Raw genomic sequence first — 17,743 nt, forward strand, 5'->3', positions numbered from 1 at the left:
CTTTTCTGTAGAAAACCAGGTGAGGGGCTGTGTCCCCACGCCACTGGGCAGACGTGAACGGTCGCGGGGCTGTGCAAGTCCAGGAGGAGGGCGGAGAAGTGGCCCTCGTGGCCCGGGGCGGCGGGGGAGGGGCGGCTGCTTTTGCCCCAGGGCTGGAGGTGGGGTCACTGGCCAGAGCCCTGGGAGGGCAGTGTGGTAGGGCCGGGCCTTGGAGGAGAGAGCCCAGTAACCCCCGCTGTACCCCCCCCCCCCCCGCCCCTCAGCTGGTCAGTTGCTGGCGGGTGTGTACGGTCAAGGGTGGCCAGGCAGACGCCAGCGTGGCGGTGGTGTGGGAGGCAGGGCAGCCTGGGCGGTGGCGGAGTGACTGCTCGCAGTCAGCCTGCTGCGCGAGTGCCGGGACAGTGTTGTGCAGGGAACAGTGGGGAGGTGGGCAGAGGTGCGAGCCCCTGCAAGGCAGGAGGCGATGGCCGGGCGTTGTAGCTAATTCAGGCGGACGTCGCCAAGGAGGGCAGTGGGGGCGTGGCAGGAGAGGAGGCCGGGGCAGCCCCGAAGGACGTCGGCAGTCAGAGGCACGCCTCTGCAGGTCACCCCTGCCCGGCCCGGCGACCCCCAGGACGCTGGCTGAGTGCAGACGGCCAGCTCGGGGCCAGGCCGCGCGTGCACCGCTGAGGAGCAGCAGTGGTAGTAAACACGGAGGAGACCCTGGTTCTCAGGACAGACAGGGCAGAGGAAGGCTGGGCATGCGCCCTCCAGGCACCTGGCCCGTCCACGTCCGCCTGCTCACAGCCCCACGGCCTGGGCAAGGAGTCCTGGTTTGTGGACACCCACGGTCCACGCCGCCTGCGGTAGCACAGGGCGCGCAGAGGCCTGCGTGTCGCCAGGACTGCCCCTGCGGCGTGCTCTCCCCGTGGAGACCTGCCCCATCCAGGTGGTGTTGGCTTGCCCTGGGTCCTGATTTGCTGAGGGTTTGATCTGACTGAAGAAAGGGGCCCTCTTCCCTCTGGAAGTCAGCAGGAGAGGACAGGTCAGCTGGAACATCGTGACTCAAGCAGCAGCTGACCCCTGCAGGGGCAGTGACGCGCGGTGAGCAGAGCCTGCAGGCTGTCTAAAAGGAGCCGGCCTCCCCAGACGGAAGACGAGTCGGAGGCCTCCACGGGGGTTAGTGCACCGGAAGTGGCACCTGGAGGCGCCTGGCTGTGCGCTGGGCACGCAGGAGGTCCCCAGGGGCCTGTGGAGCAGCTTTGCGTGAAGACGCCCCCCATCGGGTGGGGCGTGGCCTTGGGGCGCAGAAGGGGCTGTTCCTGCACCGAGGGGCGAGGAGACACCCGCCTGCCTGTGTGGCGCTCAGGCTTCCGTGATGGGTCGGCGGATGGCCTCAGGCCTAGCCAGGATGTCCGGGACCGTGGGGGCGGGGGTAGGAAGGACTAGCGATGCGTGAGCGGGGACTGCGCAGGCGGGGAGCTGTGCTCTTGGAAATGTGATGCTTGCCGGAGCCGCCCGTGCCCAGGTCCCCGGGGCCTGCAGGTTCGGAGTTCAAGTGCAGATTCAGTGGAGTTTGCTCGTTTCCTTCCCTGGGAGGGGAGCAGAGGCCGCGGACGGCCGGGGAGCCTGGGCGTAGGGGCAGGAGGCGGGCTCCCTCGGGAGTAGCCCATTTCAGCCTGGAAGTCAGCCCAGAGACCCCCACGAGACCCCTGCACAGCTGTGGGGATGGCGCCCCAGGGAGGGCCCTGCCGCTTCCGAGCGTGGCTGCAGGTCCTGGCCGCCGTGGTGCGTGGTACGCCCTGCGCTGGCTGTCTTCCGTGTGCCACAGCGGCCCACCGCCTGCCCTGTCTCCCAGCTGCTCCTGCGGCTGGCCCATAGCAGGGCAGGTTCACTCCTGTCACCACAACCTGACAGCACAGCTGCACTCTGGGTGTGTTCCTGGGATTGTCTGGTGGCTTCAGGGGCGGGCTGCTTGGACCCAGGAGGCGGCCCAGCTAGGACTGCCTCCGCCGACCCCTGTCCTAAGGGCCTGGGTGTCCCTCCACCGCAGCTCCAGCAAGTGCCCTACCCCGTGAGCCTCCGTGTGCTCATCTGAGTCAAGACTTAAGACTGAAGTTGGGTTGGTGATGACTCTGGGACCGCTGGGAAGAGTAAGCGGTGGACGGTGCCCACCCAGTACGTGGCCATCAGTGCATGGGCTACTGAAGAGGGGGCGTGGTGTGAGGTGGCTGCAGCCCGAGGCTCCGTGGATGTCCTCGGGTCACACCCGGGTGCCCCTAGAGTGCGCCCCACGCATAGCTGAGGGCCTGGGCAGCAGGGGTGGCGCGGGCAGCTGGGACAGGGCGGGCAGCAGGGGCAGGGCGGGCTGCCCAGCAGGGAGAGCAGCCGTGCTGACAGGGCCTCGTGGCAGCTTCTAATCCCAGCGGAGTCGGTGTCAGGAACTGGGCCCTGCCCTGCGTACGGCGGTGACCGCAGGTGACCTGCGGGCAAGGGTCTCGGGCAGGCGAGGGCACAGTGATGGTCAGGCTTGCACACTGCCTCCCTTTGTATCCCCAGGCCGAGGGGACCCAGAGAACGGCCTTTGTCCCGCTCTGCTCTTCCAACACCATTTACGCCATCTCTGGAAGTGCAGACCTAGCCGGGAGGATGTTTGCACACTCACTTCAGTTACTGTGCGTGTACCGAGCCCCGTGGAAGCTGCGGTTGAGTTTGTAGTGGCTCCGTGGGAAACACCCGGTCCGCGTGTTGGTTCCTGGGGTGGGCCTGCTCCAGGGCAGTGGAGCCCCTGCCACCACCTCGTGCTCCCAGTGTGCCCACGCCCAGTGCTGGCTTTGAACAACTTCAACCTAGATGCTTTTCCTGGGGGGCGTGGGAGCACGCTGGGGAAGTGTCTGGTGTTTGCATTTAACGCGTCGCACAGTGAACCGCAGCCGCCGAGGATGAGCGCGCTGACAGGGACCTGCTGCGTGGAGGCAGCCCTCGGTCACCGTGGAGGACGAGGCTCAGGGCTTGAGCGCCACCCGTGCCGCCGCGAGCCGTCTCTGGACACACCTAGGTTTGCCCCTGGTAACCAGCGCCACCACCTGAGTGCATGACTACGGCCGCCGCGCCAGGCCTGGCAGTGGTGGAGGCTGGCTTTCTCCTGGCTGACCCCAGCTCTTGGCGGCTTCGCTTCTCTCCAGGTTGTTAGGAGGAGGAAGCAAATGCTACGTTTTGCTGTCAGAGCGGAGAGCTCACTACATCAGCTGGGACTAGGGTCAGCCTTGGGGGCGGGCACGTTCACCGGGAGACACAGCCGAGGAGGCGCGCCTGGGCCGTTCCCGCGAGTACGCCGAGCCTGCCAGTGCTTTTCCCACCGTGACGGCCAGGACTGAACTGAGTGGTGTGGAGGGCAGCCTTCCATGGCCCTCTGGCCCCGCCTCTCATTTGCTGTAGAACACACTGTTCTTTTCCCATTAAACATACATTAGTAGCTGGTGCTGCGGCTCACTAGGCTAATCCTCCGCCTTACAGCGCTGGCACACCGGGTTCTAGTCCCGGTCAGGGCACCAGATTCTGTCCCGGTTGCCCCTCTTCCAGGCCAGCTCTCTGCTGTGGCCAGGGAGTGCAGTGGAGGATGGCCCAAGTGCTTGGGCCCTGCACCCTATGGGAGACCAGGAGAAGCACCTGGCTTCTGGCTTTGGATCAGCACGGTGGCCATTGGAGGGTGAACCAACGGCAAAGGAAGACCTTTCTCTCTGTCTCTCTCTCTCTCACTGTCCACTCTGCCTGTCAAAAAAAAAAAAAAATTTAGTGAGGTTTGCTAACGTCAGTAGGTCAGGCCCACAAGCCCAAGCTCTTTGGGGCCCTTGGTAATTAAGAGCTGGAGGACTGCAGAGTACAGAAAGACGCCTGGGCCTCGAGGGACGTGTGCTCCCAGCCTCTGCCTGCAGGGGGCGCCCTTGGCCAGGGGCCAGTTGTGTGCCGATTGGTTCCGCCTTGGTTTCTTACCTGTGAAATGCGTTCCTCCTACTTCTGTCACAGGCTCAGGAGCGGAAGTGGAAGAACCCGGATAGAATGGATGATTTCATGCGCGTAGGCACTGCCTGTTGTTATCTGAGTGGCGAGGAGGAAGACTTCAGCATCTAGGATGCCCCGACTGTTCTTCCGTCCCAAGGCCGTTCATAGAACAGACCGTGTTAGAAGAAAGGGAGGCGGTTCAAAGCGATTGACAAGTTCCTACTTCTAAATAGTGGGATTTCTAAAAGCTAGTGTTAGTTTTTCCTGTTTTAAAATTCAGGTCTAGTTTTGGTTCCAGACATTTGACTGCCTACTGCTGCATCGAGTAAATTATGTAAATTACGTCAGGCAAAGCACAGACGTCAGGGTGGGCGTCTGCTACAGCGTTTCCGACGCCTCCGCGGACGCCTGGGCCTGAGCGCCAGTGCCAGCTCCGAGCCCAGCTTCCCTGGCACTGACGTGGGAGACCTGGATGGAGCCGCGGCCTCCTGGCCTTGGCCCTGCCCGGCCTGGCCCTGGTTCTACAGGCGTTTGGGGAGTGACCCAGCCGGTGGAAAGATCTCTCACTGTTTCTTTCTTGGTCTCTTTCAGACACACAAAAATAAATTTAAAATCCATGCACGGAAATGGAGCACAGCAGATGGTGAATGGGAATAATTAGGGAGGCAGTGTGTGGCCTGTTTACGGCTTGAGTGTCTGAATGAATGAACTAAGGATAACAGGCCTTAGCAGAGCCGACCAAGAGACTGAGAAAATAAACGTCGTAGAGCTGTGGCTCCTGGTGTAGGTGACCACGGGTGACTCTGCTCCCTGGTGACCCCGTGAGAACATGGGCAGCAGACACGTGGGGGGGCCGGCGCCGTGGCTCACTTGGTTAATCCTCCGCCTGCGGCGCCGGCATCCCATATGGGTGCTGCATTCTAGTCCCGGTTGCCCCTCTTCCAGGCCAGCTCTCTGCTGTGACCAGGGAGTACAGTGGAGGATGGCCCAGGTGCTTGGGCCCTGCACCCCATGGGAGACCAGGAGAAGCACCTGGCTCCTGGCTTCGGATCGGCGCAGTGCCGGCCATAGTGGCCATTGGAGGGTGAACCAACAGAAGGAAGACCTTTCTCTCTGTCTCTGTCTCTCTCTCACTGTCTAACTCTGCCTGTCAAAAAAATAAAAAATAAAAAAGTAAAAAAAAAAGTTCATGGACAATAAGGCACTATGGGAAAACGGCCTGGGTTTCTCTTTGCACGAAGATACGCCTACCCTTAGTTCCACTTCTGCAGACGCCGGAGCGCCACGTCCGTGCCTGCGTGAGGGTGCATTCAGGGGGGACCCGGGCACTCGGTCCAGCGGGATCGCAGCCACGGCCCCTCCGGGCAGAGCAGATCACAGGACTTGGACTGGGACGCCGCCCTCTCCCTCTCGTTGGGCCTGGATGTCATTTTCCTGCTATTTTATTTTAGTGAGGGACACATTCCCCGTGCAGTGTCTTCACTGTTAGAATGGAAAGTCTTGACTGACACAACCTTGGCAGAACAATGGCGTGTTACTGTAATATTTGGAATTCGAAAGTCAAATTTAATTTGAAGATTAAATGCCGCAAGTAGGAGGTGCGGACAGTTCTAAAGGCCCGTGCTTGGGTGTGCTCTCTCACCTCTCGGGTCAGCCTACTGGACGGCGCATCTAGTGACCTCATGAGGGACAGGAGCCATGCGTTCCACAGGTCACCTTCCGTAACAGACGGACCCAGAACTGTGAGCTGACCTCAGCACGCATGTTCAGTGTAGACGCTGTCACCGCGTGTTCCCAGGATGCCGTGCAGCGCCACGTCAGTTGTAAGTGAATTGCCTCTTCGTTGCTTTCCAGCCCCCCCCCCCCCCCGAAACTTAGCTTCTCTTAGTGGCCTTCTCGCTGGGGATCGTCACAGCAGTAAAAGCCAACCAGAGAGAAGGTGTAATAGCCACGGCGCCAGGCCCGGAGGACCAGTGACAGACACCCACCCACTTCCCAGGCCTCACCCCGAGGTGCATGCACCTGCTCGGGCTCCTGGCCGTCACTGTGCTGACTGTGTGAGGTCCTGCTCACCCCCGAGGCACCCCTGCTCGGGCTCCTGGCCGTCACTGTGCTAACTGCGTGAGGTCCCGCTCACCCCCGAGGCACCCCGCTCGGGCTCCTGGCCGTCACTGTGCTAACTGTGTGAGGTCCTGCTCACCCCCGAGGCACCCCTTCTCGGGCTCCTGACCGTCACTGTGCTAACTGTGAGGTCCCGCTCACCCCCCTGAGGCACCCCTGCTCGGGCTCCTGGCCGTCACTGTGCTAACTGTGTGAGGTCCCGCTCACCCCCCTGAGGCACCCCTGCTCGGGCTCCTGACCGTCACTGTGCTAACTGTGAGGTCCCGCTCACCCCCCTGACGCACCCCTGCTCGGGCTCCTGGCCGTCACTGTGCTAACTGTGTGAGGTCCTGCTCACCCCCGAGGCACCCCGCTCGGGCTCCTGGCCGTCACTGTGCTGTGTGAGGTCCTGCTCACCCCTCAAGGCACCCCTGCTCGGGCTCCTGGCCGTCACTGTGCTGTGTGAGTTCCTGCTCACCCCCCTGAGGCACCCCTGCTCGGGCTCCTGACCGTCACTGTGCTGACTGTGTGAGTTCCTGCTCACCCCCGAGGCACCCCTGCTCGGGCTCCTGGCCGTCACTGTGCTAACTGTGTGAGGTCCTGTTCACCCCCCTGAGGCACCCCTGCTCGGGCTCCTGGCCATCACTGTGCTGCGTGAGGTCCTGCTCACCCCCGAGGCACCCCTGCTCGGGCTCCTGGCCGTCACTGTGCTAACTGTGTGAGGTCCCACTCACCCCCCTGAGGCACCCCTGCTCGGGCTCCTGGCCGTCACTGTGCTAACTGCGTGAGGTCCCGCTCACCCCCCTGAGGCACCCCTGCTCGGGCTCCTGGCCATCACTGTGCTGTGTGAGTTCCTGCTCACCCCTGAGGCACCCCTGCTCGGGCTCCTGGCCGTCACTGTGCTGTGTGAGGTCCTGCTCACCCCTCAAGGCACCCCTGCTCGGGCTCCTGGCCGTCACTGTGCTGTGTGAGTTCCTGCTCACCCCCCTGAGGCACCCCTGCTCGGGCTCCTGGCCGTCACTGTGCTGTGTGAGGTCCTGCTCACCCCTCAAGGCACCCCTGCTCGGGCTCCTGGCCGTCACTGTGCTGTGTGAGTTCCTGCTCACCCCCCTGAGGCACCCCTGCTCGGGCTCTTGACCGTCACTGTGCTGACTGTGAGTTCCTGCTCACCCCTGAGGCACCCCTGCTCGGGCTCCTGGCCGTCACTGTGCTAACTGTGTGAGGTCCTGCTCACCCCCCTGAGGCACCCCTGCTCGGGCTCCTGGCCATCACTGTGCTGGGTGAGGTCCTGCTCACCCCCGAGGCACCCCTGCTCGGGCTCCTGGCCGTCACTGTGCTAACTGTGTGAGGTCCTGCTCACCCCCGAGGCACCCCTGCTCGGGCTCCTGGCCGTCACTGTGCTAACTGCGTGAGGTCCCGCTCACCCCCCTGAGGCACCCCTGCTTGGGCTCCTGGCCGTCACTGTGCTGTGTGAGGTCCTGCTCACCCCCGAGGCACCCCTGCTCAGGCTCCTGGCCGTGACTGTGCTAACTGTGAGGTCCCGCTCACCCCCCAAGGCACCCCTGCTCGGGCTCCTGACCGTCACTGTGCTAACTGTGTGAGTTCCTGCTCACCCCCCTGAGGCACCCCTGCTTGGGCTCCTGGCCGTCACTGTGCTGTGTGAGGTCCTGCTCACCCCCCTGAGGCACCCCTGCTCGGGCTCCTGGCCGTCACTGTGCTGTGTGAGTTCCTGCTCACCCCCCTGAGGCACCCCTGCTCGGGCTCCTGGCCGTCACTGTGCTGTGAAGTCCTGCTCACCCCCCTGAGGCACCCCTGCTCGGGCTCCTGGCCGTCACTGTGCTGTGAAGTGCTGCTCACCCCCCGAGGCGCACGCACCTGCTCTGGCGGCCCGGAGGGAGCTGGCAGCACCCAGCGTTTACTTTGCTGTTTCTGAAGGGGCACACGGCTCCGCCAGCTGCAGGCTGCTGGGCTGGGCAGATGGAGGGGTCCAGTTCCTTTGCCCGGCAGTCGTGTGCCCTGCTCTGATCCACTCTTCTTGGCTTAAAAATGCCCGGTCACTAGGGGTGGCAGCGGGGCCCTCCATCCGGTCACCTCTGCCAGCGACCCCCCTCCCCTCCTGAAACTCCTGGGTTTGGGGCCTCTCCCATCCCCTGGGAGCTGTCTGGTGGGCAGGAGCCAGCCTCTGGAAGCCCCATTTCCCTGAGCTGTCAGTCACCCTCAGTCCCCACCATCCTTACTGTGAAGCCCCCTGCCGTGAAGAAGCGGGAGTGGGGCAGACCCCGCATGGGCGCCAGATCTGCGAGACTCCACGTGGACGGCCGTATCCAGCGGTTGTCTTCCTCCACGGTCTGTCCCTCCCGTTGCGCCCACAGAGTTGGTTCTGGTCGAGTCCTGCCTCCACCCCACCCCTGCAGACACACCCACCCCACCCCACCCCACCCCTGCAGACACACCCACTCTAGGACCTCCGCTTCAAACGTGAACAGCCTGGGCCTGGCCGGAGCCCGCAGATGGCTGTGGGCTGTGGGCTGCGGGCTGGAGCTGCACCTGCAGGGTTGAGTGTGGCTGTGCAGGCGGTGAGAATTCCCTGCGCTCCAGCCGCCTCGTCGGCCCGGACTGGTAGCGCCCAGTTCCCTTGGGGCAGGGAAGACGTCCCGCCAGGACTGCTGGCACGGGCCGCGCTCACGTTAGCGCCCCACCTCTGATCTCCAGCTTTCTCTGTGATGCCAGAATGGTGCCAGCGGGGTCGCCCACGTGTCAGAGGCCCTGGGGCGGGCCACTCCAGCTGCTCCCCGGCCGACACCAACCCCCTGCCATGGGCGGGCCAGCTGGGGGAGCCCTGGGACGCCGGGCCCCGAGCTCGGGCACTCGGCCCCCTGCTTCCAGCGCTTGGCTGTGACACCGCGGGCGCAGCCCCGGACCTGGCAGGCCCGCGTCCCCGGACAGCGCCGGCTCCTCCTCCCGCCGCCCGGCCCGGCGCAGCGCGGCGCGGTGTGAACCGGGCGGCGCCGGCACCCGCGCGCCGTCCGCGGCTGCTGGCCGTGCCCGCGGGGTCCGGCCCGGGCGGCGCCCAGACAACGGGCGCCCCCAGCTCCGGGAGGAGGGGAGGGGCGGGGACTTGGGCGCGGGCATGTGAAGAGGCCAGAGGCGCGGCGGCTGCACGCAGGTGGGTGTGCGGGGGAGCGCGGGGCCGACCCCCGCGCCAGGTGGGCAGGGCCGCGCGCGGCGGCTCAGACCCGCCCTCTTCTTGCAGGCCCCTGACGACCCGCCCGCCCGGCCGCGCCATGCCCTTCCCGCCCAGGCCGCCGCCGCCACCGCCAGCCCCGGCCGCGGGGGGCGCCGCCGCGCGCCTGCCGCCCCGGAGGCCCTGCGCGCCCGCGCCCGCGCCCCCGCCCGCGCCGCCCCTGGCCGCCGCGGAGAAGAAGAGGCGGCCCCCCGAGCGGCCCGCGGCGCTGCTCTCCAGCTCCTGGCCCTCGGCCACCCTGAAGAAGCCGCCGGCCCGGCGCGGCCCCGGCCCCGGCCCGAGCAGGACGCAGCCGCCCGCCCCTCCGCGCGCCCCGCCCCAGGCCTCGCCCGGACGCGCAGGGGCCCCGGCCACGTGCGCCACGCCCCGGCCGGCCGGCACCGGCCCGAACGCGGCGGCCGGCGCGGGTCCCGGGCCCGACGACGCCGTGCGCTTCTCGCTGAGCCTCACGCCGGAGGCCATCCTGGTCATCCAGAGGCGCCACCTGGAGAAGCAGCTGCTGGCGCGGCCCCGCCGGTCCTTCCCCTCGCCGCTGGCCACCGGCCCCGGCCCGCGGAGGGGCGGCCCCGCCGCGCCCCCGGCCGCGGGCCTCGCCTGCCGCCCGCTGCCCCGCGCGCCGCTGCTGCCCGGCGGCCTGCGCCCGGTGCTGCAGGTGTCGCTGCTCAACGAGCGGCACAAGTACGACGACGTGGAGTACGAGGAGGAGGCCGAGGCCCCGGACGAGGGCGTGGTGCGCAAGTGCACCGAGTGGCTGCGCGGCGTGGAGTCGGCTGCCGCCGGGCGGGGCCGCGCCGCGCACCTGGACGCCCCGCAGCGGCTGAGCACACTGTGAGCCCTGCGGGCCGCGGGCCCGCCCACCGCTGCTTCCAGGACTCGGGGGCGCGGGCGGGAGACCCACAGCCGCCTGTGATGGCATCCCCGTCTCCTGGACACGGGTGAGCACCGCGGGCCCGCGAGGGACACAGCCTCCCGCGGCCCACCTGCTGCCGCCTTGGTCTCGGCGAGAAGCCCCCACTGTGCACCCTTCCGCCGCCTCTGGACTCCCGGAGGTGCCCTTACCGCGAAAGTGCCTCGGCCATGTGCCCAGGGGCGCGCCCCGGGCTGCATCGCTGTCGCCAGGGAGGGGGCGCCTACTGGACTGCGGGGACGTGGTGCTACCTGTGTGACTGTGTTGTCTCCCGGCTCAACAATGCTGGATGTTCTGAAAATCGAAGCTTTGTATTCTAATCTCCAGTCTCGGAAGCGAGCGCGAAGTTGCCACCTGGAGCCAGGCGCCTGGTGAAGAGGCTGCAGGTGACATCACCGACCCTGTGCTCCGTGCACGCCCACGCACAGGTGCACCCACGTGGTCACGCGCACGGAGATGCACCTGCATGCCCCCAGCCACAGGTGCCTGCGCTGGGTCACACAGGTGTCTGCTGGATGACCTCTTTCTTTGAAGTGCTCACAAAGTATCTTTTGTGCTAGGAAAGGAAGCAGCAAGCACGTGGTGGGGGGGGGGGCAGAAATGTGCGACTCCCTGGGCAGCACGGAATGTTCTGGACTTTGCCCGGGGAGCAGGAGGCCTCTGGGTGGGGGAGGCTGGCTGGTTTTAGCCCTTTGGGTCTCTCTGGAGCTCAGAGGCTCGCTGGCTCTGTGCAGTTGTGTGTGCCGGTTTGAAATGCTGTGTTCTCTGCCTGGTCCCCGGCTGGCTGCAGGCCCCCGGGGAGGAGCCGCCTTGCACCTGGGTCTGCTTGATTCCAGGCATGAGAAGGAGGTGGGGTGGGCGGCTCAGGCTGAGCCCCAGGAGTCGTGGATTACCTCAGCTTCTGACTTGCTTCCCGAAAGCCACCCCGTGTAGTGTTCATCCGTAGACCCTGGCGTGTCTCGTCTTAACTTTACATGGAAGCCTTACATTTTTAACAAGTTTTCTACTTCTCTCGTGGAGGTTTCTCCCCCAACCCGTCTCGGTGTAAGCACGGTTTAGTTAGCTGTGAAGTGTCTCAGTTTTGGGGGGCGCTGCCTCAGCAGCCCGACCCCCAGCCTTGCCAGTAATTTCTGTTTTGTGGCCCCTATTTAAATGTGGAGAAACGGTTTCTCTTTTACTTAAAGCCAGTGGGTTAGGACACGAGAGGCAGAGTGAGCAGTCCTGGTCCAGGAGAGCCGGAGGGGCGCGACCCTGGACAGCGGTGCTTCTCATGTCCACCACCCTGTGAGCCACGGCCAGTCCTGTGCAGTGCACGGCGAGGCAGGTGCACGGTGCTGGCTCTGGGGTGGCGTCGGGGTGGGTGAGTGACATGCCTGGGTTTCTGCCCCTGGTTACGGTGACCGCATTTTGAAGACTCCTGGTGGCGTCCCCAGAGGCCTGGCTTTGGGAAGCACCTCGCTGGCTCTGCCCCAGTGTGCCAGGCGTCCGTGTCCGCCCGTCGTCCCGCCCCATCTCCGTCTCCTACTGGCAGCAGCTTGCATCCTCGCACACCGTCCCAGGCGTTCGTCAGCGAGAGTCCATGTGCCTTGTCCTCCCTCGGCCGTGCGCGCCCCCTGCTGTCCGTCCACTGCTGTGACTGACGTGTTGAGGATGTGTCCGACTCACTGTGCTGCAGTTTCTTGGTGTTTAAATAAAGGAGGAAGTCACTGGCCTGTGTTTCTCTCTCTTTTATTTGAGAGGTAGAGTTATAGACAGTGAGAGGTAGAGATAGAGAAAGGTCTTTCTTCTGTTGGTTCACCCCCCAAATGGCTGCTATGGCCGGCGCTGTGCCGATCTGAAGCCAGGAGCCAGGTGCTTCCTCCTGGTTTCCCATGCGGGTGCAGGGCCCAAGCACTTGGGCCATCCTCCACTGCACTCCCGGGCCACAGCAGAGAGCTGGACTGGAAGAGGGGCAGCTGGGACTAGAACCCGGCGCCCATATGGGATGCTGGCGCTGCAGGTGGAGGATTAACCATGTGAGCCACGGCGCTGGCCCCCTGGCCTGTGTTTCTTTGTAGGGGCTTGGGGACCAGTCAGGACGCGCCCACGCCGTGCTCACCGCTGGCTCCGGTGCCCAGGGCCGGGATTCTCAGTGATAATCGAGTCGCCCCGAGCTCCCTGGCCAGCACCCTAAGCCTTCCCCCGAGGGCTCCACTCCTGACATCAAACTCCCGAAATTGCGGACCACGTGACGACAGTTTGCACGGAATTTGCGTATATTTTGCAAAGCTCACAGACTCGTCGAGAAGTGTTCCTGTGTGCAGTCGCCAGAGCAGCTTCCTGTGCCTGATGTCAGACTGGTGGGCCTCCAATCAGAAGTGAAAGCGGCCGTCTGAGCAGTGCCTAGGGCCACCGCGTCGCCGAAAGATCATTCCTGTGGCTCGCCTTGGCCTTGGAGCCGGCGGAGGAAAACAGCGATGAACGCTGTCCGTGGGAGTCTGAAGGCAGGCAGCCCACGCCTCCGGTCTCCCGGGAGCAGCTCCATGTGAGTGTGCTGTGCCCTGGGGGGGCGAGGAAGAGCCCACCCCAGAGGGGACCGTGCAGGAGACGAGAGGAAACCACAGGCCCCCGAGTGCGCGCCAGAGCCTGCGAATCCCAAAGACCCGCGTGCAAACGTGACTGAATCCCGGGTGCTGGCCCCGGGCGGGTTTCTGTGGATCTGCTTTGTTGTTAGAGGAAGCTGGTGCCAAAACGTTGGGATGTTTGGTTTCTGTGGTTCCCCAGAAGTGGCGCAGCTCATTTTAGGGTGGTCAGTCAGTGGGACCTGGGCTCCAGAGTCACAGTTTTGTACCTGTCTATTAGCCGGCTCGTCAGCCACCTGTGCTGCTATTCAAGGGAAGTCTTACAGTGCCAGCCTTTCTGATCAACGAGAGCCCCTGTGGGCTCACAGCAGGCGCTGTGGCTCAGCCGCTCAAGGTGCTGCCGGCGGCCTGCGTCCCACATTGCAGTGCCGCTTCCAGTCCGGCCACCCCGCTTCTGGTCCAGCTTCCTGGGAGGCAGCAGAGGACCCTGCCACCCACATGGGAGGCCCAGGTGGAGTCCTGGCCTGGCCCAGCTCTGGCTGTTGCGGGCATTTGAGGAGTGAATCAGTTGATGGAAGATCTCTCTTCTTGGTCTCTTCCTCTCTCTCTCTCTCTCACTCTCCCTTTCAAGTAAATAAATCTTTAAAAAAAAAAAAAAAAAAAAAAAAAAAAAAAAAAAAAGAGGCTAGCGCCGCGGCTCACTTGGATAATCTGGCGCTGGCACCCCGGGTTCTAGTCCCGGTTGGGGCGCCAGATTCTGTCCTGGTTGCTCCTCTTCCAGGCCAGCTCTCTGCTGTGGCCCGGGAGTGCAGTGGAGGATGGCCCAAGTGCTTGGGCCCTGCACCCTATGGGAGACCAGGAGAAGCACCTGGCTCCTGACTTCGGATTGGTGCAGTGCTGGCCGTAGTGGCCATCTGGGGAGTGAACCAATGGAAGGAAGACCTTTCTCTCTGTCTCTTTCTCTCACTAACTCTGCCTGTCAATGAAAAAAAAAAGGCTTGTGGGGAAATGGAAGTAGATAGTGTGGGGAGCAACTGGGAGCAACTCGGACTAGACTAAGTTACTGGAATTAAGACTTATTCTATGCATCTGCTCTCCCACAATATGGCGCTGAGAAGGGAGGAAACAGCTTCTACACAGCTGCCTCCAGTTCAACCAATAAACTGTAGGACCTACTCCTGATTGGAGGAGAGCAGCGTACTCGGCGTGTGGGTAGCAGAGTTGGGATTGGTGGAAGAGGACTATAAAGGAGGAGAGAGACAACATGCACCAGGAACATCTAAGGGGAACATCTATCTGAAGGAACACCTGTGCAGCCCCCGAGAGAGCCGGCCGGCGGTGTGCCGCTCCCCCGCGGAAGTGGGGAAAGTGGCAGGGGGTACTGCCCTTCCACGGAGGTGGAAGGGACGGTAGCCAACCCGGGAAGAACCAGCAGCAAACCCGGGGAGGGCCGAGCAGACAAAAGAACAGCGCAGGGTCCTGTGTTGTTCCTCCGCGAAGAGGGGGAGAGACATAATGGTGCCGTGACTCGGATATGAAGCCTAGGCAGGGTTTAGTGTCGTTCCCCCACGTCGTTCCCCCACGAAGACGGGGAGCGACAGATAGCAAAGCACTTTCCTTTTAAACAGAAAGACGCCCTGGTAAGACCAAGGTGCACATCGCCTTTGTGGCACGCGGGACATCCTGCATCACTTCTGTGCCGGTAGAGCAGTAAGGGGGCCGGCGCTCCCGTGGCCTGGGCCGACGGCTCCGTGGCCCACTTTATGCACTGTTCTAGTATGGGAGATGGTGCCACACAAGGCCACGGACGCTGGAACCCAATCCGGGTCTCCCGGGCGGGTTTTGATGGGATTGGCGGTGGAGGGAGCGTAGGGTGGGGTTCGCCTGGGCCCTGGCTGCTCTGCCCGACTGCTGGGTTCGCCTCTGTGCCACCCGTGGCCCCATGGCGGGCGGAAGCATGTGAGCGGGTGTCCTGCCAGACCTCTCTCTGCCGTCATCCGACTGCTCGTCCTCCCGTCTCCTCTCCTCTCCTTCTTCCCACCGGCTCTTGGCTGGTTGCTTTGCTCCCCGTGGGCCCCTTCCATGGCTGCTGCCGCTTCCATGATGCTCGCTCGCTCTCTCTTTCTCTCTCTCTCTCTTCTTCCTGCTCGTCTAGGAGCCCTGGATTCAGGCTCTGCAGGCCTCCTGTGGCTTCCGTGGGAGCCGGCAGAGCTGTGGCCGCACTGCCCTCGTCCTCCTTCCCACGCTTGTGTCTTTGTGCACACTCGTGTGCCAGCACACGCACACAGCGCTTCCAAAGCCAGTGTGGTACAGGTGAGTGCCCCTGCGTGAAGAGCCTAAGGTGGCTTCTCTTTGGTGACAGCAGGAGAGGCTGTCAGGCACCTGCCCAGGCAGGCTCCACATGGGTTCCCAGAGCCAGCTTCTCCCACGGCCTCAGACTCACGGCGGGTTGGGTTGTGCACCAGGTACTCTGCACACATGGGCGGGCTGCAGGCGCCCAGCCACCACGCCTGTTCACAGGGGCAGAAAATGCGTCTTGGAAGGCAAAGCGACTTCCGGGACGCCTCCCAGCCCGCCAGCGGCAGAGCTGCGTTCGCTCCCAGGAGTTCCCAACCATCACGCTGAGGCCCAGCCTGGTGCTGTGGGGGCCGAGGGGGGGGACAGGTGTTACGTCCAAGGCCTCCCGAGCTGTGCGTTTAGAACCCTGGAGGGCTCCCTGCAGCAAGACTGCCAGAGAAGCCACGTGGGGAGCATCCCACGTTCGCAGGGGGCGGAGCTCCGGATCCCAGAGGCCTGCAGGGAATCTGACAGCGTCACGGAGACAAAGGCCGGCAGCCACTGCCCACGCTGCCCTCAGAGCGCGCACTGAGTGACGCTCTCTCTGTGTTATTTAGAAAAATGCCTTTGGGGCCAGTGCTGTGGCACAGTAGGTTAAGCCACTTCTGAGCGCTGGCTCGTGCATGTCCCGGCTGCTCCACTTCCCATGCAGCTCCCTGCCAGTGCGCCTGGGAAAGCAGCAGAAGACGGCCCCAGTGCCAGACCCCTGCACCCACATGGGAGACCCCAGTGAAGCTCCTGTCCTGGCTTGGGCCTGGCCCAGCCCTGACCATCACAGCTGTTTGAGGAGTGAACCAGTGGTTGGATGGAAGGTGTGTGTGTGTGTGTGTGTGTGTGTGTGTGTGGCTGCCTCATTCTGTCACTCTGGCTTTCAAATAAGGAAAATAGATTTAAAAGAAGAGAAGAAAAGCAACCTTTGCATAATGAACACCTCGCTGGCTGATGTCCATTATCTGAGGCTGAGGGAGCCCTCACAGGAATCCAGGAGAAAACACAGCGTTTCCCTGGCGACGGTGAGCCCAGAGGGCACGGCCAGCGCCCATCCTCCCGGCACCAGGCTGCTGCCGCGCCCGCCCCTTCCCGGGGCTGTGCACTGGGTCAGAATGCCCACAGCGTTTATAACGTGGGACATGGGACAAGCACCGCCGTGGCTTCTGAGTGCTGTCCTCACCGCCTGATTGGATGCACCCCTGGGATGTGTCTGCCGGTGAGGCTGTGGGGGAGGGGAGGCTCAGGTGGGACCAGAGCAGCGAGGTCACACTCAGTCCCTGGCAGTTACAGCCCCCAGGCCCAGCCACACCCCCAGTCCTCTGCTGTACGCCCCCGGGAACAGCCCGGTAGATGGGGTGTGGAAGCACGCGCTTGTCCCTGTCACCGCGCAAGCTCCGGTGACTGCTCAGAGGTGGCGGAAAACGACCATTTGATGGCTTCACTCAGAGCGGGTGGAGCGGGTGAACACACGAATGCCTCATCCCAGGGAGCGGGCCAGGCCCGGGGAGGAGACCAGGTGTCCAGCCGAACGACAGTGGCTGGGGGACGCTGGGCGCGACCAGGAGTCCTGCTTGCCCGAGCCGGGCTGCCCACGCGGATCCTAGCCCATCCTCTCCTCCGGGGGTGGCACGGACCTCCGTTTCCAAGTTGCTCTCGGCTGTCACTCGTCACCCGCGTGTCTCACCCTCTGGCACAGATCCACGGTGTGAGCCTCGCATGTGGCAACCCAGAGCAGCCCGGCAACAATGGCGCCAAACAGCTCGGGGACAATGGCCACCTCTGTGAGCCCCCTGCGGGGCGTCCTCACGGAGAGAGCAAGCCGGCTCCGTGCACAGGAGACCCGGCTCCAAGTGAACGCTTTGTTCCCGTCTAAAGGACAAGGGGCGGCCACCTGCGGTCACTCTTGGGGCTGCAGGGAGACATCGGGAGGACGCAGGACTAGAGCAGCTCACAGCCCTGCGTGGTCACCATGAATCACTACCGTGGTGGGCGGAGCCGAATCCCGGCGCTGCCCCAGGGTTCATCTCCCTTTCACGGAGGGGGTTTCCTGGGGATAGAAAGTTACCAGCACCTGTTTCAGGGGCACCTAGCAACGCAGACCGATTGTACCCACTCCTGCACGAATGACGGAGTGGGGAACAGAATTGCCAAAAAACGTGCTCAGAATACTGTCAGCACAGCATGGAGGGGAGGGGCCCTGCGCCGGCCGCAGGAGGAGACAAGGGTGGGACTTGGTCACGTGCATCACGCATTGCGGCGTGTGGAGTTGAGACTGCACCTGCTCTAGAGCTGTCAGTGGATCAGCTGGGCAGACAGACGGGGAGCTGGGCAGCAGGGGGACTGCTCTGAGGAGTGAACCAGCGGATGGAAGTGAAGGGGGGCGAAGGAGATGGGCCTGGCCTCCCTGACCACAGCCAGGCACCAGCCACCTGGAGACCAGCCTGGGGCTCTGGGGGCCACCCCAGCCCTGGACCCAGCAGGCCCGCTGGCTGAAGCAAGGGTGATTTGCTCCACGGTCAGTTCTAGATATGCTGATGTCGAGGGCATGGGGCCTGCGAGGAGCCATGGGGCTGGGAGGGGAGCGGATGGCAGGAGCAGGGAGAGAGGTGAATGGGACAGATG

General features: G+C 63.9%; 1 protein-coding gene across 2 annotated transcripts; it reads left to right on the plus strand.

Annotated features, from left to right (window-relative positions):
• Window positions 1-330: 330 nt before the first annotated feature.
• PRR18 (proline rich 18) lies at window positions 331-10,294 on the plus strand. 2 transcript variants are annotated; one of them, XM_089332458.1, is made up of 2 exons: window positions 331-5,804; window positions 9,335-10,294. In XM_089332458.1, the coding sequence occupies exon 2, from the start codon at window positions 9,366-9,368 to the stop codon at window positions 10,155-10,157; it is 792 nt and encodes a 263-aa protein (XP_089188584.1). In that variant the 5' UTR covers window positions 331-5,804; window positions 9,335-9,365; the 3' UTR covers window positions 10,158-10,294. The 2 variants fall into 2 exon arrangements, with proteins under 2 accessions (XP_089188584.1, XP_017195887.4); XM_017340398.4 differs by lacking the exon at window positions 331-5,804 and adding an exon at window positions 9,115-9,247.
• The last annotated feature ends 7,449 nt before the right edge of the window (window positions 10,295-17,743 follow it).

This window comes from Oryctolagus cuniculus, chromosome 5, assembly GCF_051225735.1.
Source record: "Oryctolagus cuniculus isolate XC-2025 breed Fujian yellow rabbit chromosome 5, ASM5122573v1, whole genome shotgun sequence".
NCBI lineage: Eukaryota > Metazoa > Chordata > Mammalia > Lagomorpha > Leporidae > Oryctolagus > Oryctolagus cuniculus.